Source organism: Carya illinoinensis, chromosome 1 (genome assembly GCF_018687715.1).
Source record: "Carya illinoinensis cultivar Pawnee chromosome 1, C.illinoinensisPawnee_v1, whole genome shotgun sequence".
NCBI lineage: Eukaryota > Viridiplantae > Streptophyta > Magnoliopsida > Fagales > Juglandaceae > Carya > Carya illinoinensis.
Genome location: NC_056752.1, coordinates 41,271,510 through 41,295,898, shown reverse-complemented (window position 1 = coordinate 41,295,898; position 24,389 = coordinate 41,271,510). Strand labels below are relative to the sequence as shown.

At 36.7% G+C, this 24,389-nt stretch overlaps 3 protein-coding genes across 4 annotated transcripts; all 3 read left to right on the top strand.

Moving 5' to 3' along the window:
* Positions 1-35: 35 nt before the first annotated feature.
* LOC122274356 (peptide methionine sulfoxide reductase B5-like) lies at positions 36-1,963 on the top strand. Its single transcript, XM_043083403.1, has 3 exons — positions 36-318; positions 1,313-1,469; positions 1,554-1,963. Exons 1-3 carry the CDS (start codon positions 140-142, stop codon positions 1,716-1,718), a joined length of 501 nt encoding a protein of 166 aa, XP_042939337.1. The 5' UTR covers positions 36-139; the 3' UTR covers positions 1,719-1,963.
* Positions 1,964-8,147: 6,184 nt separating this feature from the next.
* Positions 8,148-12,848, top strand: LOC122274349 (putative E3 ubiquitin-protein ligase RF298). Its single transcript, XM_043083397.1, has 3 exons — positions 8,148-8,297; positions 8,896-11,055; positions 12,190-12,848. Exons 2-3 carry the CDS (start codon positions 8,902-8,904, stop codon positions 12,724-12,726), a joined length of 2,691 nt encoding a protein of 896 aa, XP_042939331.1. The 5' UTR covers positions 8,148-8,297; positions 8,896-8,901; the 3' UTR covers positions 12,727-12,848.
* A 2,034-nt stretch (positions 12,849-14,882) lies between these two features.
* LOC122274310 (pyruvate, phosphate dikinase, chloroplastic) lies at positions 14,883-24,364 on the top strand. Of its 2 annotated transcripts, XM_043083353.1 has the most exons (21): positions 14,883-15,041; positions 15,467-15,769; positions 17,446-17,502; positions 17,821-18,054; positions 18,157-18,294; positions 18,563-18,725; positions 18,904-19,139; positions 19,264-19,392; positions 19,636-19,815; positions 20,226-20,363; positions 20,761-20,925; positions 21,051-21,212; positions 21,308-21,397; positions 21,916-22,054; positions 22,258-22,435; positions 22,537-22,666; positions 22,989-23,117; positions 23,269-23,406; positions 23,546-23,623; positions 23,812-23,903; positions 23,985-24,364. In XM_043083353.1, exons 2-21 carry the CDS (start codon positions 15,479-15,481, stop codon positions 24,025-24,027), a joined length of 2,910 nt encoding a protein of 969 aa, XP_042939287.1. In that variant the 5' UTR covers positions 14,883-15,041; positions 15,467-15,478; the 3' UTR covers positions 24,028-24,364. The 2 variants fall into 2 exon arrangements, with proteins under 2 accessions (XP_042939287.1, XP_042939291.1); XM_043083357.1 differs by lacking the exons at positions 14,883-15,041; positions 15,467-15,769 and adding an exon at positions 16,176-16,395.
* Positions 24,365-24,389: the final 25 nt, after the last annotated feature.

The window sequence follows — 24,389 nt, the reverse complement described above, 5'->3', positions numbered from 1 at the left end:
CGCCCGGCTTTACTCTTGCAAAATATCTCTCCACGCATCGGACAGAGTCCCTATTCGCCACGCTCTTCCACGGAGTTACTCCAAGTTCTAAACACCCCCCATCGCGCTTTCCCGTCCATGTTCATTTTCCTGGGAAAAAATGATTTACAAATCGGCTGGTTCGAATCGAAGGGTCAAAGAGTGGCTCATTTGTCTGACTGTGATAGTGGCAGAGTTGGTTGGTATGGCTGCACCGGGTTCGGTTCAGAAAACAGAGGAGGAGTGGAGGGCTGTTCTCTCTCCCGAGCAATTTCGGATTCTTCGAGAGAAAGGGACAGAGTAAGTCCCTGCGCCTTTTTTGCAAGTTTTGATAGATTCCTGTTTCGTTTTATTGAGTAATATAGGCCTTGCTTTAATGTGTACTTGGCATTTTTGGATGTATGATCGATTTCTCTTTCTGCTGAAGTGGCTGATTTTGCTTTTTCTCTTCGATTTCAATTTAGGCTTTCGTTTGTGTCTTTTGATTGTGGGCTGTTGGAGGGTGTCTTTCCACACCAGCTTCCAAGTAGAAGAACTCTAAACCCTGCGGTGCTACAGTTAGCCATCGTGGCACAGAAAAATCATACTTATGGGATTACTTTGAACTCAACGACATCATATTTTTAAGGAAAATTCTTTCTGTCATCCTCACACTTCACACTCCACACTTATTTTAATTTTTTTTTCACTTTAGGGCGATTTGACTTCACTTTTTCCTGTTTCAGGGTTTGGGACTGTAATGGTCTTTTTTGTTACATTTTCTAAACAAGTAATGTCTTGCCTCCCGACGAAGCTGGAATTTTTTAAATTCAAAGAAACTCGATTTTTTATGAAATTCTCTAGGTTTTTTTTTTTTTGGAATTATATTAGGGGAGTGATTTAAGGAATTACTATTTGATTCTGTTTATTTACATAGCAAGTACGATCTTGGGTATGTAGTTACTGTAATGTTTTCTAGGAAATCAAATCAATACCATTTTCTGAGTGTTTCTCTTGCTTTTTATTTTTTTTTTATTTTTTTTTATTTTAAAGCTGTAGTAGATTTAAAGCTTCTTCAATTTGTTGTGTTCTATAATTAAGTTCATAGCATCCAAAAGTAATTTTTGGCTGCTGATGAGACATATATATGTGTGTGACTTGTGATTCCTGCAAAATGTTTGCCTGCAAACATGCTCACATTTCATTGAGGCATTTAGTTTCAGATGAGTTGTCTCTTGCCATACTAATATACCTAGATCGAAATAGTTTCAGACAAGTTTCGGCTGAAGTTCTATTGACATTTGATAATTAACAGGCTGAAAGGAACTGGGGAATATGATAAGTTCTTTGAGGAAGGGATTTACAGCTGTGCTGGTTGTGGAACACCACTCTATAAATCCACAACCAAATTTAATTCTGGCTGTGGTTGGCCTGCTTTCTATGAGGGATTCCCTGGAGCCATAACTCGCACTGTGAGTCTATTACACATTGTTGTTGTGTTTGTTACTGCAAATCAATTGTTATTGAAGTTAATGATTCGTAGAACAACTTTGCAGCCGGACCCAGATGGAAGGAGAACTGAGATCACTTGCACAGCTTGTGGAGGGCACTTGGGGCATGTTTTCAAAGGGGAGGGATTCAAAACTCCCACAGATGAACGCCACTGTGTCAATAGTGTTTCCATCAAGTTTGCTCCTGCAAACGCTGCTCCTTCAGTATGAAGTCTTCCCAAGTTGTCATTTTCCAGGAGCGTGCATCCTCCAGTGTACAAACTTGTGGTTAGTGTGGTTTATGCCTCCTAGAAAGGCCAATATGGTGGACTAAGATATATGGAATGACCCTGTGACGTCTGTGCTAATAAAACCTTTGGTTTGTGTTATCACATGGCTTTGTTAGTAAGTTTAAGAAATGGCCATGTGAAACTCTTCCCAATTTCTTTGTGGAATTGCATATATACTTGTATCCATGTCCAATCTCTTTCTTTCTTTTCAGTAGGAAGAAACATTGAGAACTTGAAGTAGAAGGCTACTTTCCTGAGTGGGTCATTTACCTACTTGAAACTTCACATGGGGTATATGAGGAGACTAGCATTTCTAGTATTTGCGATATCAAATTGTTCACTAGGTAGGTATTAAGAGATAGAAAGGATCAGCCCATAAGCCTTCGTGGAACAAAAACATCCGGAACCTGAACCCAAGAAGACTATTGGTGAGTAGACCAGTGGAGTTCTCTCTCTCACTCAAAGAGGCCGGGGCTTTGAGTGGCCCATTAATCGGATATTCTACCATCTGATCCGACCATATCTTTGCCTTCTCACCTCTCCAGTCCTCACAAGAATCTTAGTCGAAGAAAATAAGTTGATGCAAATTATTTGCTTTGTCTGAAAGATGTGACCAGCAGCTCCTTCCTTCATTGGATTCGGCTATATCCAGTTCAAGCTGCAAAGCTTTTTATCCATTGGATCATATCGCACGCTGGTAGTAACAGCCAAAGGCTGAAATTTACCCCACAGGCAAAGAAGCACGAGGGCAAGTTCTCTCATTTTATTTTGGTTAGTGACAGCTGAATTTGTCAGTATCACGCTCTCCCTCCTAATGATAACGCTCAAAACTCATCACTCCCGAGGATTCTTTATAGAGAAATAGTCTTAACCAAAAACAGATTAAAGAAAAGTTATCTCGCAAATTGATAAGCTTTTACGTGATTTGTCAGATTTTAAGATTATTTTTATTATAATATAGACTTGAGGATTATATGAGCTCATGTTAAGTCATGAGATTATTTTTATATAATTTCTTGGTAGTTGTAACACTCTTATAACTTTCTTTATTGCCTTTTTCATAATCTCAAATTCAAGTAGACACCCACCCTAAAGTAGATCTAAATTAGACATCCTAGCCTCAACATCCCTGCTAGCCATTTCTTCCGATTACCAATCCTTATTTACAGCAAGAGACAAGCTCTATTATTAAACCCCAACGTCATTATTGTCATGAAAGGTAAAAATTGGTGACCTAAGAGTATTAATAGTGGGCTCAATAAAGTTTGATCAAAATTTGATTAAGAAATTTCTTTTTATAAATTTAGCTAGTAATTTAACAACATCAAATAACAGATTCAACAAATATATCACTATTATATTAAAATATTGACTTTGTCATTTTTATTTATTTTAATTTTAATTGTAATTTGAATATTTATTCGGTATTAAAAAATTATATATTAATTTTTTAACGTTCATATCATTCCAACAGATAAAATTTTTTAATGGTCTTTTTTTACCGCGATCATATTTTTTCAACATTCATATTTTTTCAAGTATAGTATAGATGTAAATTAAAGTAAAAAGCGGCAAATGATTAATTATGTTTCAGAAACAGAAACTAGGAAATGCAGTAGTTAAGAATCGAAAAGCAAGAAGGAGAGAGAATTTTTTATGCGAAAATAATATTTGACCAGTAATTGGGGCTCAACAAATTTGACTAATGAAATTGATAAAAGTTAAAATTACTAGAATTTTATTAAGTCCACTACAGCTCATTTTTATGCTTTCTAATCAAATATTGGCTAATTTTAATTTTATTGAATCCACTACTAATACTCTAATAATAGGCATGACCTTTTTCTCACTTGTTGTAAGGAAAAGCAAGCAATACAATGCCACAACAAATAAATGCCTACATAACAGACACCATGAATGCAAAAGGAAACCAAGAGCATGTCACTGTACTGAACTCAAGTATGTCGAAGGTGAACCAATCTTTTCTCAATTCCCCCAAAAATTGCCTTTTGAATTGAAATACAATCTAACGGACCCTCCTACTTCCGAGAAAAATTCAGGCGCTTGGAACAATCTTACCACCTGACGAGTTTTCTGAAGGACATCAACCAACTCTTAAAAGCTACAAACATGAGAGATGGTTAATTCAACTGCATAAAGCAAAAGCTCTCATATTCATGGTCAGGCTGGTGATCTGCAGAGTCCCTTCTATGCAAAATCCTCGTTTTCCTCAAATCATTTTTTCCTTCTTTCAATGCATGCCTTCAAATCATTTGGCTGAGACTGTTTACGGTCTCTTGGCCTCGTTCCCGGTGGCTGCCGCTCCATTCTGGGCTACTTCTGGTACTCTTTTTTCCGAAAGAGTAGGAAAAGCGGTTAGTATAGCTTCTACTCAGTAGGCATGACTACGAGGACTTCCACTCGTTGCGGTATGTTCGTATTGAACTACATATATTAATCTCCAGTGGAGCAACCAGTCATTACAAGATTCACAACCTCACCAAAGTCCCAACTTGCAAGGTTCAAGTCCCAATGTGCAAAGATTCTAGATGTTCGTTTAGTTATTTAGATGGAATGAGAGACGATATTTTTTTAAAAAATAAATAAAATATTATTATAATATTATTTTTTAATATTAATTTTATTTTATAATTTAAAAAAATTAAATTATTTATTATATTATATATATAAATTTATAATAATAAGATAAATATTTTTAATAACCACACGGACAAAATTTTAGTTTACAAACTTTAGACAAGTGAGAGAGGAACGATACTGTCACCTTTGTCAATTTTGCCAACTTGTGATGTGACCTCGGGCTACCTGTCGTACTTGGCTTGTTCTTTATTTCATATTCTCCTTTGTGTTATTATTTTATTATTATATTCCTCATTTCTGACCAGGTTTTGCTCTGTTAACTGTCTTGTGCAATTGACCAATTGATAACTGCTTTATTCAACTATTAATTGCATTACTCAATTAAACAACAAAAATTATTATATGAATTATTTGGCCAAACAGCTTTTTCTTTTTTAAATTAATTTTAGAAAAATAATTTTATAAACATATTTAACTTAATATAATATATTAAATTAAAAATTATTTTTATTATAAAATAAATCATACGTATTATATAAAATCATATTTAAATTTATTTTTTTATAGTTGTAACACTTAATTTATCTTTTTATATTAGTTGAGTATATTTTTGATATTTTTCTTATTTGACGTGCCTATTTAAAATTTAAAAGAATGCAATTTTATTTAATCATTTCAATCAATCTTATCCATTTATTTACGTAATATAATACATCGAATGAAAAAATTCATTGAAAATAAGCCAAACTATTTCGTATTTTAGTAGGGCATCAACCTAGGCATAACAATTTCATAGATGTGAAAGAATTGAACATCATTAACATCGTTTATCATGCTTTGACTATCGTAAGAACTTGGTAAGGAAGCATATGTAGTGCACTTACTGAATTGAAGATTCGAGAAGTTATATAGGATTGCATTAGCGATAAAAATGTCTTTTCCCCTTTTTATTGCCTAAGAGTCTCCTATGCAAGAAAAAATGAGAATGTTTGGATTGGACCTTGGTTATTATTTTTTGTATCTCTTATTTAGCCAAATCTCTCTCTCTCTCTCTCTCTCTCTCTCTCTCTCTCTCTCATATGTTGGGTATAAAATGAAATAGGAGTTCAATCCGTTTGCAGCATAATTTTCAATTCCATTTCGTTCCGGTCATTTTGGACAAATGGCCAATCACATAAGGTATAAGGAAGGACGCATAAAGTGCCCTTTTTTTCTTAATCAATGCCCCTCTTCCAAGCATTCCATACATAACCATCGAACTAACATTCTCTACATTGAGTTCTCTCAAGTTCCAACTCTTGTATTTCCATAAGAGAAAAGGATTAGGCAGCTATCCTAGGAGCTAGTCTAAAGTAGGAAGCTCTGTATCGTCAATAGCAACGTGAAGTACCCCGATCTCTTTGTTGGACCTATTCGTTCTTTCCTTCTATTCAAAGTAGCATACCATCTCATGCAAGATTAGACAATCTATAGAAATGTCTGTTGTCACCTAACATTGTCTTCTAGCTTGCATTCCTTCTCTAGTTGGTAGTTGAATAAGGAATGATGTTTAACCTGCCCTCCATTCAAGATAGGAATGGGCTAAGGGGTTGCCCTCTTGAATATGAGCTCTAGTATGAGCTAAACCAAGGCCGCTCTTCCTTCCTAATTGTAATCGGAGTACCTTCCGTATGCTCTTCACTCTTGAAGGCAGGATACTCTTGTCCTATAGACCTTATTATAGAACTAAGTTGTCTACTATACCAATCTCTTTCCTAGGCTAGGTATCGAGAAGAGAGGGATTCAACCTCTCTAAGGCATGCAAATAAACTTTCTCTTCACTCCATTCCCAAGTAATGGGATATAGTCCGGCCTTTCCCTTTTATGGAGGTAAATAAATATCCTTACTATGCGATTCACTTGGGGAGTTATATGGAAAATAGACCAGCTAAAGAAAAGACACATTAATGGATATGTTTCTATCTTAACTCATCTATAGGGTACGGCACTCTTCACAAAGATAGGTGATAGGAAAGTTTCAAGCCTTGCAAGAGAGAGATGCGAGTAGACTCAACTTGTTAGATATAACGGACATTCATTGAGCACCATGCCGAATCTCTATACCATTTCCTTCTCACATAGGGTATTACAAGTGGAGACTAAATCTAGTTTTTCTAGGATTGAAGTGATGAACCAATCTCAAGGAAAATGTCATACTTTATAAGTGAGTGCAGAGACAGAAGTGGTCAAGCCCTCATAGAGTGACATCTTTTATAAGATTCAAGTTTTTCAGTGGAACTAAGAAAAAAAAGAGTTTAAGCTCTTTCGGCTTACTTTTCGCCATGCATGGTTGCTCACGAATCTCTCTCTCGATATCTATAGATAGAGAGAGAAAGATGCGAAAGTAATAGCCTTATGTTATGGTCACCCCCTGACTTACGACCTTTACGCTACTACTATTTTGAAGTGAATGTTTCAAATTGGTTTGAAGTTGATTTTGTATCTGAGCTGCTAAGGGCCAAAGCTCTTATGGACTCTCTTTCCTAGTTATGTATTCTCTTCCACGGGTTGGGTTGGACTGGAAGGGCAGTGCCTAGGTTACTTGGGACAATCTTTGTCTCCCTTTAGGCCATTCCAGACCCCATTCTATCCCGGGCTGTTTTAATAGTACTTTTGTAACTTTCTTGAGATTGAATAGTATTCAATTAATCATAAAATCTAAAATGTATTTACCTAATTTTAATATTTTTTATAATTTTAAATATGTTCCCCCATTTCTTTCTCTCTCTTTTGTTTCAAATATCATTAGTTTTAATAATTTATTCGGTCTTATACTTTTTTTCTTTATTTTTTCCCAATCCAAATTTGTATTTTTTTAATATTATCTTTTGAAACTAATATCTCTCTCTTTTTCTTTAATATTTTCAACGTATATTCATTTGTAAATCGTTAATTCTTCCATATATATGTGTGCATAGTTACATATACATGTATTTATTTGATTAGTTATGAGTTTATATATACATATAAATATATAGTTAATCTTGAAATACTACACCAAAACATACTCGTTACAATACTTAAACCGAAATAATACCTAAACAGAATTTAAAACATACTTGCCGTGAATAAAAATAATAAATAAAGCTAAAAGTGATTGGAGGATGAAAAAAAGTGAAAGTGGTATAAAATAAATAGGAACGACTGCTTTAAAGAATGATGAAAATCACTATAAAGGAAGTGACATCTACAAACATGGGATATCCACTCTCTAGAATAATCTTTACACTATATATTTCTCCATCTTTACTTACCTTTTATATATTTTATTTATTATTTATTTAATGGATGACCATTTTACTAGGATCAACAACTGACTTTTAGAGCTCAAAATTGATAATTGAAATGAATTGTAATTTATTTGATTTACAATAAATGAGAAAAACGAATATCATTATTTAGAGTTATTTTTTTTTAATAATACTACTGATCATCTCAATTATCATTATTTTATGATGTATTATTAGATCATCGGATATTATTTATTATATTTTACTTGTAAACTTATCATCTAATATTATATTATAAAATAATGAGATGATGATAAAAAAAAGATAATAAATAGATTTTTTCTATTTTTTTAGATAAGAAAAAAAAAAGCAATAATCATCACAAGAAAAAAATAAAAATAAAAAGTTGAGTAGGTGCTAAAATTTCATTGACCGTGGTTAGTTTGGGGAATTAACCACGGTTAGTTGCTAGGGTTAATACAATATTGGAAATAAAATACCCCTTTAACCCAAAAAATAGAGAGATACCTTGATGCTCTAAGCATAAATAAACGGAAATAAAGAGAAAGGAGCTATAAATCTTCTTTCTCATAATCCGATGTTCTGAGTTTGTTCGTAACTTTGATTCATCGAACATTAGCTCCAATCCGGTACGTCTCGATCATCGCTATTCTGATTATATAATCTCGAACTTCTCTGGGGGATCTTCTATAATTTTAACAGTGGCTCTATGAATTCTTGGAAGTTTCTTTGATGATTTATTGATCTATATTCTAGTTTCATGTTTAGATTCGCAATCCGTATTTATGTGTATTATCCAACTTTTTATTTTTTGTCAGCTGGGTATGTTGTAAACGCATTGTTGATTGAATTTTCGTTTCTGGGTAGGAATTTCGAAAGTTTTTGGTTTTCTTTCTGCTGCAGAATCTGTTTGTTATCTTTGGGATATTAAAATTGATTGATATGATTTCTAGTCCTTATTTTTGCATGCAATGGTTTATTATAATCTGTTTTAGTTGTCTCATTTTGTATTTGTTGTAAGTAACTGATCTTATAAGCTGGGATTGTGACTCGCTGTTTTCAGTGTTAATTTGGATATTTTTTCGTTTTCAGAACGTTTAATTAATCAGTATTTCGGTGTTGCATTGATAGACAAGTCATAGCTAGATTTTATGAGTGTAATGAAAGATAACTTATCAAAAAAAAAAAAAAAAAAAAGAGTGTAATGAAAGATATTGTTTCTTGCAGCTAAAAATGACATCAGTGGTTGCTAAGGCTTGCAGTAGTAGTAGCTGTCAAGTGTCTGCTTCAGTTTCTGCCCAAGAAAAGGGAAGTAGGAATAAGAGGAAATTTCGGGCTGATCCACCTGTAGGCGACCAAAATAACATTATAACTTCGTCTCAAATTGAATGCCCAAGTTACGAGTTTTCAACAGAGAAATTTGAAATCACCATGGATCATGGGCAACCCAGTTCTTGTGACCACTGTAGTGTTAAACAGAACCATTCTGATGGGTTAAAACTTGATCTTGGATTGTCTAGTGCTATAGGATCATCTGAGGTCGGGCCTAGCCGTCCCGGAGAAGAAATAGAGGCAGATGAATTCCAAGATGCTGATTGGAGTGATCTTACAGAAGTTCAGCTTGAAGAACTAGTTTTAAGCAATTTAGATGTCATTTTCAAGAGTGCAATTAAAAGAATTGTTGCTTATGATTACACAGAAGAAGTTGCTACTAAGGCTGTCCTAAGGTCTGGCCTTTGTTATGGGTGCAAAGATACGGTAACAAATATAGTGGACAATGCTTTGGCATTTCTTAGAAGTGGCCAAGAGATCGATCCCTCAAGAGAACACTATTTTGTGGATTTACAACAGCTGGAAAAGTATGTGCTGGCAGAACTGGTTTGTGTTCTTCGAGAAGTTAGGCCTTTCTTCAGCACTGGGGATGCAATGTGGTGCTTGTTGCTTTGTGATATGAATGTGTCACATGCTTGTGCAATGGATGGAGACCACTTGAGTAGTTTTGTGTGTGATGGGTCCTCAAGTAGTTCCAATATTTCCTCTCAACCCCAGTTTAAAACAGAAACCAAAAGCTTGGAATTGAGTCTTCCAAATCCTCTAAAACCATTTACTTGTTCTCATAGTACTGAATCCAACGCACCCACTGTGGCAGGTGTTCCCAACATTGCAAAACCAAAGAATTCCCTTGTTCTCAAAGGGCTGGTGTCAGAAAATGAGGGCACAACTACAACATCCAATACTGTTGATAAATCCTTTGATGTGTCAGAAACATGTCAATCTCCTGCAGTGGAAGAAAAGTTTGGGGGAAGTAGAAAGGTGCATTCTGGTAGTACCAAGAGGGAATACATGCTCCGACAGAAGCCACATCATGCAGAGAAACATTACCGTACATATGGATCTAAAGGGTCTTCAAGAGGAGGGAAGCTGAGCGGTTTTGGTGGTTTGATCTTGGATAAAAAATTGAAATCTCTGGCTGACTCTACCACTGCTAATCTTAAAAATGCTTCCTTAAAGATAAGTAAACCTATGGGGGTTGATGTGCCTCTAGACAATGGTATCCATAGCCTTTCAACCAACTCTAGACCCTCTTCCTCAGTAGCTCCTAACCTGGAAAGTGATAATACCATTTCTGTACTGTCTGAGACCAATACCTTAACTGAATCACCTGCAATTAATTATTTGCCTGCATTGCCTCCGGTTAATACACCACCTTCATTGTCAGCTACTGATGCTGAGCTTTCTCTTTTGTTTCCTCCAAAGAGTAACTCTGCTTTGGTGCCCGTCAGCTGTAATGCTGAGCCACCTAATTGTAGTTATGCTGGCATTCCATATGACAAGTCTCTGGGGCAGTGGGTTCCTCGGGACAGGAAGGATGAGATGATTTTGAAACTGGTTCCAAGGGTTCGGGAACTGCAAAATCAGCTCCAGGAGTGGACAGAATGGGCAAATCAGAAAGTTATGCAGGCTGCTCGTAGGCTTGGTAAAGACAAGGCTGAACTTAAGACACTGAGGCAGGAAAAAGAAGAAGTAGAACGGCTCAAGAAAGAGAAGCAGGCTCTGGAGGAAAACACTATGAAGAAGCTATCTGAGATGGAGAATGCTTTGGGCAAGGCTAGTGGGCAGGTTGAGCGAGCCAATGCTGCTGTCCGAAAGCTTGAGGTGGAGAATGCTGATCTGAGGAAAGGGATGGAAGTTGCTAAATTCCGTGCTGCAGAGTCAGCTGCAAGCTGTCAGGAGGTGTCAAAGAGGGAGAAGAAGACACTGATGAAATTTCAGACATGGGAGAAGCAAAAAACTGTGTTTCAAGAGGAGCTGACGACAGAAAAACGCAAAGTAAAACAGCTGCTACAGGAATTGGAGCAAGCTAAAGATCTTGAGGAGCAATCTGAGGTATGCTTTATTTAATCTACACCCCCCGGGTTTAGGGAAAAAAAAAAAAAAAAAACAAAGGACACCCACAAGATATATTGCACCCATCCTTCAGTTATTGAGTGGATGACTGAGGCTAACCAATGTGTGATGTGGGTGGTGAGGGCTTTCTCATTGCCAATGTATTCCACACGTTGGGTGCAATGGCATTAACTGTTGCATCTTTTAGATTGTCAAAAGTGGTTGTGGCACTGGATTATAAATGAAATGGTGTGCTTCAAAACATCCATTTACGTTAAACCTGACTTGGGAGTATGGCAAGTTTGATTCTTGGTCATAGCATCTCTTCAAGCCATGTCTTACGGGTAGTTTATTTTTCATTCCCAGTGCAAGTAAGCACAATTGATGCCACTTTTCCTGCTGCTTTGAGAAGACAAATTACATTAGGTTTGCGATTAGATGGTACTGGTTCATGTGCTGTACATTGTATAAAAGAACACATGTAAACAAGTACAGATATATTAGGATAATCCTTATTCAGGGCCTGTATTAGGTTTCCTTTTTGGCAAAGGGTTTTAGGTTATCCATTTCCCAGTCAAGTCAACCTGAAGGAAAATTGTAGCCTTGTTCTTAATACCATGAGTGGATGTAATTTTTATTGTTATCTGTTTCTATAGATTGGAAAAATCTTGTTGAAATTTTTAAGAGGTGATTTCGCTTTACTTGTCCCCTATGCGTTGATTGACCTCCCGCGTACTTGATTGTCCACTTTTAGGGCTTTTCTTTACCATAATTAGGCACATGCTTAAGGGCCTGTACATGGTACACATGCAGACGTTTTTATGTTTTGGAACTCCTGCTCCCAAGGTTTTGGCCATTTCTCTTTCTTTAGTACATCAGAAACATTTCAGGGCTTACGAGAACTTAGTATTTAACAGACTTGCTAAAGTATAATATTACTATGGTATGAGCTGTCACACAAAAGATCATGTTCATAAGTGCAATTATATTTTAGAGTGCACTTTTGTTAAAGATTTGAAAGTACACTGCATTTTGGTTCCACAAAGGTGCCACTCATAGTTTGCCTTGGTGCTTCTGTGATTATGGGTTTACCTCTGGTTCCTTTCTCATTGAAAAAGAAAACAATTATCACAGGATAGGTGGAAACAGGAGGAGAAAGCAAAGGAAGAACTACTTATGCAAACCAGTTCCATAAGAAAAGAGAGAGAAGAAATTGAGGCTTCGGCAAAATCGAAGGAGAATATGATTAAATCCAAAGCGGAAAAAAATCTGCAGAAATACAAAGACGATATTCATAAGCTTGAAAAAGAAATCTCCCAATTGAGACTGAAAACTGATTCTTCAAAAATTGCTGCACTCAAGAGGGGCATTGATGGAGGAGCCAACAGATTTATGGACTTGAAAAATAGCCCAGATCGCAAGGAGTCCTGGTCCCCTTACATTGCAGAAATAGTAGGGGATTTTCAGGACTACTCTGGGACAGGTGTGAAACGTGAACGGGAGTGCGTGATGTGCCTTTCAGAGGAGATGTCTGTGGTTTTTCTCCCATGTGCTCATCAGGTGGTATGCACAACATGCAATGAGCTCCATGAGAAACAGGGGATGAAGGATTGCCCTTCTTGTAGGAGCCCCATACAGCGGCGAATTTCTGTTCGTTATGCTCATTCTTAATTTGTTTTTCAGAATCTGAGTTGAGTGTGCTGAATAAAGATTGTGGGACTCCTTTGAAATGAATAATTCATTTGAACGACCCCCTTTTAATAGTTGAGAAAATCAAGTTACCTTACTTTCCAGTGTTGATGAAGGCGCGCTCTCCCCCCTTTTCCTTTGTTTATAGTTTTTCTCAATCTCCTCGAAAGTATGGTGACTTGGATTCCAACGTTTAGTTCTCTTCATTGATTACTTAAGAAGTTGAAGATAAAAAAGTTGCCATTTTTTACAGCGTGTACAGATTTAAGGTAGGAATTAGTATCTACATGGGTATGATTTCGCTAGTTGAGCTTTATTTGCATTAATCTTCTATTGATTTATCACATTATTATCCTAGAATCTGTCACTTCTTCCTCGGCTATCCCAATTTCCACTTATCAAATTGCTTCAGAAGTATAGACATGGTAACATTATACAGCAAGTACAAATGTTCTGGAGTTTTTATTCTCAAGGTCAGGGTAATTCTATTATTTGAGTGGAGTCAGCTACCAATATCTCCAAACCAGCATAAAGGCCCCGACATGGTGCACCCCCTGCCATGAAATCTGGTTGGTAATGTTGTTCTTTCCTTAAGAAGTGTTAAGTGTTGGCATCATGCAATTATCTGCTCATTACAATGATATAATGTTGGTATCATGTATCAATTCTCACATTACAAGTTGGTAATAGTTCTCGAAGCTGGACATAATCATATGCTGCTGGGCTTAAATTAGAGAGAGACATTATTCTTTGTTCAGGCTTTGCAGGGGATAAGTTTGTACAGCTGATCCAATCCCACTGTGATCAATACAACATACAGACCATGACCTGAAAATAATAAAATAGATAAATAAATAAAATATTTCTTCTCTTGTTGAATTCAGAGATATTGATCACCAAACCAAAACACCCTGATCAGATAGATGTAGCCAAGATTAATTTTATTCCAATATATACATATAAGGTGGAATTTGGATACCTGTGTTCAAGGATAAGGAAGGAGAGAGCAGGATTGCATATACCTATTTTGTGTGCTTGAGTATGCCATGTGGCACGATTTCTTTGGATTCATAGTATATTCTCCCCCCAAATGGTGATGGGGCCCTTCACTTCATTCATTTGGAAGAAAATGATAGAATTTTATTTTTGGTTCATTTAATAACAACTGGTCCGGGTAGCAATCAAATACATCTTGATTTTTAGATCACACGCCACGAGCTGTCGTGACAACAATCACAATATCTGTTTCATCTTAACAATAATTGAGCATATTCATTTACCATAAAATATAAAACTAAGTATTTCATTTTACCTTCTTATCCAAACTTTCTGGAAAACTCTCAGGAAAACAGTTAACTTTATGGGAAATTCACTTTCTGTCGTCACACTATTCTCACCTATGATAGCTTAGATTGCTGATTAAAACCAATGCTATGCTATCAGGATTGACTTTCCAATATGATCTCTCCACTTTCCAGCTCAGGAAGAATTAACTCCTTTTTGTCTATTTAATTGTGTGTCTAATAGAATACTAATAAAAATAAACTTATAAAATAATTTAAATTGATATGTTACGTCAAATCTATTTTATAGACAAAAAATAAAAATAAAAAAATTCACAATAAGATGTATAACATCAAATTCCGATAATTTCTAAATTTAAAAAAATTTAATTTGCAAGCTATATAGAGGACACATTCAACCTACTGACTTAATATAATTCAATTAATAAGAGACGTTCAAAAGTCAAAAAGTATTAATAAGAGACGAAAATGTATTTTCACCACGGTAGAAGAAGATTTGGATTGCGTTTGACTAGAAATGTGATCTTAAATATTTTTATAAATAATAATAATAAAATAATGATAAAATATTAAATAATAATAAATAATAAAAAAATATTTTCATCCCAAACTGCACTCAAACAACATAGTTGTTAAATTGCGTGCCGCAAGCCCATATCGTTCTTAGCCGCACGAACAAACCGAACGATTCTAATTATTATGACATGTCACTGCCATGATGCCACGTGTCATTTTTCTTGATTTTTAAAAATAAATAATTATAATAAAGATAATAATAATAATTCACAAGGAGTTTCAGTTAGAAGGATGAGTTACAAGTGTAACCGTAATTTGGTCCACTCATGTCACTCTTCATATATAGCTTTTCTTTCTGAGCTTTATTACCAATCAAAACCAAGAAAAAGGAGCCGCCATTTTCGTTTTCAGAATATCAAAGAAGCTCTGTATGCCAGCTGAATATCTTTGATCATACTGTTCTTTTTGCAATTCCACGTAAGTTTGATTATTCTTTCAAACATTTCACAATCAAATGGGCTTTATGATCATCTGTTTGATCCCTCTCCGTCTGTTGGCATGTGTTTCTTTTTATCTTCTCGTATGCAAAACTAGGGGGGATTTTCATCTGTAGTCAGTTAAGCTAGCAAGCTGTTTCTGCTATATATTGTGTTTGGAGCTGTTAGAAAGTTCACATTCTTTGATCCTAATGTTCAGGCTAACTATGTGTTGTGGTATTAAGATTCTAAGGTAAATATTTTATGTGATAACGATCGATCGAGATTGTCAATCTTCTTGATAGTTTTTCTCACAATCTTAAAACTGAAGCCATTTAATCGCTAATAATCTCAAAATTTAGATTCATATAAAGAAATTTAAATCTGATTATACAATCAATACTCTTAACGAACGGGTTCGTCCAGATTGAGCTGTATATGAAGGTGCCGTCAACGGTGAAAGCTATGCTGGTAAGAAGTACACCAGACGTTTGCAAGCAGAGGCTGTTGCAGGGGAATAAGCATGTGGATCGCGTTCATCTTCTCAAAGAAGCCCTTCGCATTAGCCGAGTTGGGAACGCTCGCTGCCACAACACCCGGTATGTGAGTATCGTCGCGAGTGGGCTGCAGAACACTCCCCCGGCGGGACATGAGCCGCTATTCCAACCCCAATCCCGAGCTCAAGCCATCCTCACACCGGTGTCCGACCCTACTCCGACTACCGAAAAGGTACGGTCTATTTTACTCCACATGGTGTGGGTCCTGCAGGGCTCACCATTTGTTTTGCCAATTAAAAATAATTTTTTTTGTATTGACTGTTTTGACGAACTACGGGCATACTGATCCTATTCTATCAATTTTATGTTTTTTAAAATTAATATTTATGCGAATATTCACGGTTGTACAGTACTTCCATGCATGATAATTTCCCGACTTGTACGTGTTGACGACTAATTAAGGACGTTCATGTTTTCGGAGAATCGGAGTTAATTTCGGCCTGACTACACTTTTGACCTTCCAAGAGTTTCTATATTGGAAAATGCTGGTGTGCATAGTTATTTAAAAAAAACCAAAAAAATATAGAAATGAAACCCAGCGAAGAGATTTCATTTGAAAGCACAAAGCAGGGGATTCTTCCATTTGGTACAGAAACGAATTTTCAAGAAGGGAGAGGAAGAAAAATGGCAACCCAACTCACCAACGCCTTGTTCACACATATAATCTCGTTCTTCTATCCGTATCTGATTATGAGATATTTTTTCTCCCTCTTAATTTCTCCGGAACAAATGGCCAAGTTTGAATATATAGAAGAGAAAATCTTTGGTTGGCTGAAAATGGCAACAACTCTGCCAACGGTAGCATCTCTCTCCCATGCTCTCAAGCCTCAAAGAGATTTTAGGAATTCATCTGATTCCATGTCCATCTCGCTTTCTCTATGATTTTGTGTCAGATCTGTTCTTTTGTTGTTTTGCTTCAACCTGAATTTTATGTGGCATCATGATTTTGAGCTCTAACAACCAAGCTTGAGTTGGAGGAGGTATGGACAAAGATTAGCTTGTACCTGAGCTTGAGGCCAAAGCTGGACCAATCATTGGAAGATGTTGTGGCTTGAGATTTGGCAAAGGGTGATGGTTGGATCAACCTCCAATTTGATAAGTGTGTAGCACTTGAGCTAGAGGATTTTATTTTTGAAGAATTATTAAACCAAAAATCTGATCTCGTTGAAGACTACATTTCCCAACTGTTGAGTCACAGAGTAATTTTCTGGAGGTCGGGGTCGGTGACGTGAGGGAGGGAGCCAGGGAGGGGAGGGAGCGAGATGTTAGCCTAGACGGTGCTTTCGGGTTTTGTTTCGTGTGTGTGTTGTGTGTTTTTTTTAATAATTATGTGACGTCGGTAAGATTGGACGGTAATACACAAGTGGCACAGTAGCACCACCTTCGATTGAGAAAGTTAAGGATCAACGCAAAACTCGATCGGATCGTTTAAAAACGTGTCAACGCGGCATGAAAAAAATAATCACGTAGTCTTTTGTCATTTTTTGTTGCCATCATTCATCGAAATTGAAAAAAAATTAATTGCATATGTATGATTAATTCATACAAACGCATTGCCAAGATAAATAATATCAGAACGTGCTAGAATCCAGCGTTCTCCACAACTGGCTAGTAGTCCTTTGTCAGCGTGTTTCATGATGGAAATGCGATGATAGATGGTAGTACACATTGCCTCTTTCATCTAGTACTGTGGAAGAAGATAGGTTGCTAATTACTTAAGTTTCAAATCTAGATTAGTGTGAGGTCATGACCTAATTATATGTGTAATTAAGTACAAGCATTTTGTTCACTTTATATATTTATATAGTATTGCAAGCCTGAAATTGGTCCTCTATTGGGTTTACACAGCGAGTATTTACTTTTGGCAAAGGAAAAAGTGAAGGCAACAAGGGCATGAAATCCCTGGTAAGCTCTTATTTATCTTCCTGCAGGCACATGAACCACAACCTTTTAATTATTTCTCCGGAACCCACCGTTTTATTCTTAATTGATGGTGTGTTTGGAAATCAAAATAAATAATATATCATGGAAAATGTACCAGTACAAGGCACTTGTCATTTCTAACATGGCGCATCACCCTATCTTGCTTGATGGGTTTGTTTCCTTTCAGATTTAAATTATAAGTACCGTCCTGCTTTTCCAAAATGACTATCAAAATATGGACTTGTGAGTCGTATGTATAGAGGATTTTATGGTGTTGTCCGTGTGTTCAAAACTTTTCAGTTGGGAGGGAAGGGAGCAAACCTTGCAGAAATGGCGACCATTGGGTTATCTGTACCACCAGGACTTACCATATCAACGGAAGCATGCCAAGAATATCAGCTGAATGGAAAGAAGTTGCCAGGAGGTTTATGGGAGGAGATATTGGAAGGATTGAAGACTGTGGAAAAGGACATGGGTGCTTCCCTTGGCGACCCTTCCAAGCCCCTTCTCCTCTCAGTCCGCTCTGGTGCTGCAGTAAGCTTTTTCCCACCTGAGCATAGACTATAGAGTAGCTAGAAGCCTAGATATTATTTACTTATGAAGGACGCTAACTGATTTGCTTCCTTTTATAAGTAGATTTCCATGCCTGGCATGATGGACACTGTCCTCAACCTTGGACTCAATGATGAAGTAGTTTTTGGTTTGGCATCAAAAAGTGGAGAGCGCTTTGCTTTTGACTCGTACAGACGTTTTCTTGACATGTTTGGAGATGTTGTAAGTACTGCTTCCAGATTTAGCTCTTTATTCTGGCTTTTGTTCACTCTGCTGTGCTTCGTTTATTCTCTGCTTAGTGTCCTGTCTTCTACAATTTATTAGGCAATGTGAAGTCACTGAAAAATTAAAAGCTCCAAATCAAAATTCAGAGTCTAAAGCCTAAACCAATGCAAACTTTTTTGTTTTCGTTTTTTATAATTGTGTGTACGCTTAATTTTTCACTTTTGTTTTTCTAAACTTATTAAGACCTCGTTGTCTTTAATTGGAGGTATTGGGAATTCCACACTCGCTATTTGAGGAGAAGTTAGAAAAGTTGAAGAATTCGAAAGGAATTAAACATGACACTGAGCTGACAGCCAGTGATCTCAAAGAGTTGGTGGAACAGTACAAGAATGTCTACCTTGAGACCAAGGGGGATAATTTTCCTTCAGGTACCAAGTACAACATCAAGAACTTTTTTATATGTCTATCTTTTCTTTAAATAAAAAAATCTGTGTTAATAAATAAAGAATGCATTGGACAACTTGGGCAAGAGTGTTCATATATTTCGATTCTAGAAGTGCGTAATGTACTCCAACCTCATCTCCTTTTATCTGTATCTATCTGTAGATCCAAAACAGCAATTACAGTTGGCAGTTAAAGCAGTTTTTGATTCTTGGGATAGCCCAAGGGCCATAAAATACCGGAGCATCAATCAGATAACTGGATTAAAGGGAACTGCAGTAAACATCCAATGCATGGTGTTTGGGAACATGGGAAATACTTCAGGGACAGGTGTTCTATTTACTAGGAATCCAAGCACCGGTGAGAACAAGCTCTATGGGGAGTTTCTAGTCAATGCTCAGGTTTTTTATGCCAGTCCCATCCTGAGCTTACTTTAAACCATTAACTTCTCTTTTTATGCACAGATCAGTAGAGACTATCTTTGTAATGATTTTGTAAGTGTAGCTGAAGAATGGCTTTGAATAGGGAGAAGATGTTGTTGCTGGAATTAGGACGCCAGAAGACTTGGACGCCATGAAAAGCTGCATGCCAGAAGCTTACAAGGAGCTTGTGGAGAACTGTGAAATTCTAGAGAAACATTACAAAGATATGATGGTAAAATCTTACATTTCCTTTGGAGGATGACTTTTTATTTATTTATTTTTTCTTTTTTATCATCATATTATCCTTTTTCCCTTTATTTCTGAGATAATAAAGGCATTCATGCTGTCAACTGTGAAGCGCAAGTCTGTCATATTTTCCCCACATTTTAGTTATTGAGAATATCTTTTCAAACATTGTGATTATATCTATTGTACTTCATAACACACTAAGATGGGTTTTCTCTGATAAATACAGGACATTGAATTCACAGTCCAAGAAAATAGGTTGTGGATGTTGCAATGCCGCTCTGGAAAACGTACTGGTAAAGGTGCAGTAAAGATAGCTGTAGACATGGTTAGTGAAGGGCTTGTTGATATGCGCTCTGCAATTAAAATGGTGGAGCCACAGCATCTTGACCAACTTCTTCATCCACAGGTTTATCAAGTCTATAGTTCTACAGGACTAGTTGATCTGCCTATAGATGAACATTCTTAACTTCATCACACATAAAAATAAATGTTATTAGGTATTGGTTAATTGCCTTTGGAGGACTTTAAAGTTTAAACACCAACTTCAAATAATGAAACTAATGGCTGCATGTATATGAAGGCATAGCTCAATCATTTTATTTGATTAAGCTAGTTGGTGATTTCTCTCATCATATGTTTGTACACAACATTGAAGTGCTAATTATTTTCCTTTTTCCCTATGGTAGATATTCTCATATCTGTCCAATTATGCACCATGCACATCTCTTTATATTTGTGCATTTATCTACATATAATCACTCTTCACAGGTATAATATAAAGCTCTTCCTGACTTCATTCACATGTTGTTGGACTAGTTTGAGGATCCAACTGCTTACAAAGACAAAGTGGTCGCCAAGGGCTTGCCAGCATCTCCAGGAGCTGCAGTGGGACAGGTTGTGTTCAGAGCTGATGATGCTGAAGCATGGCATACACAAGGAAAGAGTGTCATCTTGGTATTTTCATGAATCTATTACTTTCTTGGAATTGTTAGTTTGGCATAAGCTTAACAAAGAGCAATTCTCCCTATCTTGGACAAAAATCCAGCCTATATGATGGCTTAAGCTCATCAATGGAATGGCAGAAGCCTTTCTTATAATTTATGAGTAAAACAAGCTCTCTGCATTAAAATCTGGATGCTTTGTTTTGATATAGCTTCTTGTGTGATTATGGGCCGCTATTATATTAGATTGAATGGATTGCATCACATAAGAAACAGGCATCATGATGATTTTGGTTCTTTATCACAACTCTGTTAACGCTCACAATATCTCATGTTGCGTGCATTTCCACTTCCTTTTCTCATTTTGTTGTTCCGAGCTGAATGTTTTTCATTATTTCACTTAATTGAAGGTGAGGACAGAGACCAGTCCAGAGGATGTTGGTGGCATGCATGCAGCTGCTGGGATCTTGACAGCTAGAGGTGGCATGACATCTCATGCAGCTGTTGTTGCACGTGGGTGGGGAAAGTGTTGTGTTTCCGGCTGTTCTGAAATCAGCGTAAATGACAACGAGAAGGTGTAGTTCTTAAATCTTGTCTCCTCTTCACATGGACAGTTCTTTATAAGAAAGAATTTCCTTTTTTGGGGGTAATTAACATAAGAAGGGAATATACATAAATTGTTTCTGTATCAACACTGCAGCTTGTCGTGATTGGAGACAAAGTAATTCAGGAAGGAGAATGGCTCTCGCTCAATGGGTCCACAGGTGAAGTGATATTGGGGAAACAGCCACTCTCACCTCCAGCTTTAAGTGGCGACTTGGAGACCTTTATGTCTTGGGCTGATACAATAAGGCGTATCAAGGTGCTAAATTTCCTTTAACTGCTATAAGCACTCGCATTGTATCAGTTTTTGTTGGTAATCCTGTAATCTAATCAAGCAGCATGATGCTGGAACAGGTTATGGCAAATGCTGATACACCTGAAGATGCAGTAACGGCAAGAAACAATGGTGCCCAAGGGATTGGCCTCTGCAGGACAGAGCACATGGTAACTATTTTTCTTGCACCATTGTCCTAAATCACAACATATTAATAGGCACTGTATTTTTTTCCATCTCTGTAGAGCTATATATTGATAGGTTTGGCAGTCCAACAGAAATTCATGGTTCATGGTTTTTCTAGAAGAATCTTATATCTGTATGTATGCATATGTATGTTCCTAAACAGCTGCTTGAGGGAGGAAATTCCAAAACCCGATATACTCTTTTTCTTTTTGTAACGTAGTACTTATATAAGTATCCCAAATTCTGTTCAACTGAGAAATGGTACCTGTGCTCAAGGGACTTTTTAAGGTTTTTTTTATCATTATTTTTGGACACCTAGAACCTCCTCTTTCCTTTTCACATTTTCCTCCATGCATATTTCATACGAAAGGTAGGGCAATGTACATTGTTAACAAATAACAGAAACTTAGCTTTGCTCGCTATCACCTTTCATCTGTTAAGAGTATGACCGCAAATTTCCTTTTTTTTTTCACCTCTTTTTCCACGTTTTGGGATGCTTCAGTTCTTTGCTTCAGATGAGAGGATAAAGACTGTGAGGAAGATGATAATGGCAGTTACGACAGAACAGAGAAAGGCAGCACTGAATTCATTATTACCTTATCAAAGATCTGACTTTGAAGGAATTTTCCGTGCAATGGACGGTACTAATCTCTTCCACTTTTAAACTTGGGAAGGATAAGAAATTTATACTTTATGGACCAATAAATTTGGTGAACTGCAATCCCAAATCCAATTGTGGAATAGACAGCTTTGTCAGTATTTTAGGCACTCAGCCTATATATAAGTTTTGTTTTTTTTTTCTCATCAAAATTTTCTTTATGCAAGATTAGTTGTGGAATTTCAGGGCTTCCAGTAACAATAAGACTGTTAGACCCTCCACTTCATGAGTTTCTTCCTGAAGGTGACCTACAACAGATTGTAGGTGAACTGACTGCAGAGACTGGAATAAATGAAGAGGAAGTTTTTTCAAGAATTGAAAAGCTATCAGAAGTAAATCCCATGCTTGGTTTCCGTGGCTGCAGGTTCAGTGGCCTTCTTACGAGCTTTTATTACAAAAGTAAACATTACATCAGAAGTAAATCTCATGATTGTTCATAATTGGATTTTGCTTGTCTTTCAACAGGCTAGGCATATCATACCCAGAACTCACTGAAATGCAGGCACGTGCAATATTTCAGGCTGCCGTCTCCATGAGCAACCAGGGTGTTAAAGTTTTTCCAGAGATAATGGTTCCCCTTGTAGGAACACCTCAGGCATGAATCTGTCCATTCCTTTCTCTGATTAATCTTTTTCAATGTTAAGTTCATTTTGCCATGCCTAAAATGAGAGAAAAAAGATGAACTATATACACATGGCAAATTCTGAAGTCTGTTATGTCTCTTTATCCCCTTTTCTTCTTCGAATATGTGCAAGTCATTTGAAGCAAGAAAACCAAGTTAGTGGGATTAAACTTCTCAACCAATATTGACCCTGTAGTCATAAATTTAAAAATGATGGGAACTCTTTTATGGTTTAGTGTATCAAGCACCCAAAATTCCATCTTCTGAAAAAAAAAATGACATATTTTCATGATAGGAGCTAGGAAATCAAGTGACTTTAATACGAAGTGTTGCAAAGAAGGTGTTCTCTGAGATGGGATCCTCCTTGAGCTATAAGGTGGGGACCATGATTGAAATCCCTAGAGCTGCTCTGGTTGCGGATGAGGTATGCAAATTGAATTTTACCTTACAGGTTTTTATGAGTACTACTTGAATTTGCACCTGTAGGAAGCCATTGAAAACTGAAACCTAGATGCAGGTACATAATATTCATTATTGCTAATTAATGACCTGTATCGTTTAATCAATGATCACAGATTGCAAAGGAAGCAGAATTTTTCTCCTTTGGGACCAATGATCTGACACAGATGACCTTTGGTTATAGTAGGGATGATGTTGGCAAATTTCTCCCTATTTACATAGCTCATGGCATCCTACAAAATGATCCCTTCGAGGTTAGTCTTCTTTTGAAGCTAGTCCATGTGCTATATATATATATATATTGTTCATTCTAAGGGACAGAAGTTTCCGTCCTAAGGGAATGGAGAAGAAGTGAGAATTATTGCTTGAAAAGTCCAATTTTGTTGCTTGCAGGTACTTGATCAAAGAGGTGTCGGTCAGCTCATCAAGATTGCCACAGAAAGGGGTCGTGCAGCTAGGCCCAGCTTAAAGGTAAATTTCAACTTTGTACAAGGTGCTTGTGCCATTTGAAATATGTAGAAATATATGGCCTCTCTTGTTGATAGGACATTTGGGTTCATCTGAGAAATATAACACGTAATGATTAAATCCCAGATAAACCCAATAAACATGTACGCTTGGTCTATTTTCTGGACCTAATATAGGGTGGTGATAAACAGGTTGGAATATGTGGAGAGCATGGCGGGGAACCATCTTCCATTGCCTTCTTTGCCGAGGCTGGACTGGACTATGTTTCGTGTTCTCCATTCAGGTTGGGTTGACTCAGTATATGGAAATTTTCTACACTGCTTCCATAAGTAGAACAAAGTCCTGATTTCGACTTCATCTACAGGGTTCCAATTGCTAGGCTTGCAGCTGCTCAAGTTGCTGTCTGAGATGCTTGCTTGACTACTTCCACACATAGTTTTACTTTGTGCATTAACTACAATGTATATACATATATCAATCACAGGAACTTACAATAACTACATAGGCGTACAATAAGGAGGAGGCATAAGAAATGACTAAATCCTCCTATGGGGGAAGGAGGGGTTCAGAATTTATTATTGACAGGAAAAGCTCTCTGATAAATTATTCTTCTGTTCGGAGAGATTTTAAAAATAAATTTGTGTACACCTTCAAGAGATATAACTGTATCTGTGAATAACTCTTGAATTGTTTGTTACATGAGTAGTACTGATGGAACATTAGAAATAGACTGCTATTGAAACAGAGGCAAGAATGAGGGAAGAGTGAT

Bases quoted from the DNA above. Each gene is read 5' to 3' on its own strand.
- LOC122274310 (XM_043083353.1), top strand. From the start codon at position 15,479: ATGAAGGTGCCGTCAACGGTGAAAGCTATGCTGGTAAGAAGTACACCA. The intron at 22,667-22,988 runs GCATGAATCTGT...TTTTCATGATAG, and splicing joins CCCTTGTAGGAACACCTCAG to GAGCTAGGAAATCAAGTGAC. The intron at 23,904-23,984 runs GTTGGGTTGACT...CTTCATCTACAG, and splicing joins GTTTCGTGTTCTCCATTCAG to GGTTCCAATTGCTAGGCTTG.
- LOC122274349 (XM_043083397.1), top strand. From the start codon at position 8,902: ATGACATCAGTGGTTGCTAAGGCTTGCAGTAGTAGTAGCTGTCAAGTG. The intron at 11,056-12,189 runs GTATGCTTTATT...CAATTATCACAG, and splicing joins ATCTTGAGGAGCAATCTGAG to GATAGGTGGAAACAGGAGGA.
- LOC122274356 (XM_043083403.1), top strand. From the start codon at position 140: ATGATTTACAAATCGGCTGGTTCGAATCGAAGGGTCAAAGAGTGGCTC. The intron at 319-1,312 runs GTAAGTCCCTGC...GATAATTAACAG, and splicing joins CTTCGAGAGAAAGGGACAGA to GCTGAAAGGAACTGGGGAAT. The intron at 1,470-1,553 runs GTGAGTCTATTA...ACAACTTTGCAG, and splicing joins CTGGAGCCATAACTCGCACT to CCGGACCCAGATGGAAGGAG.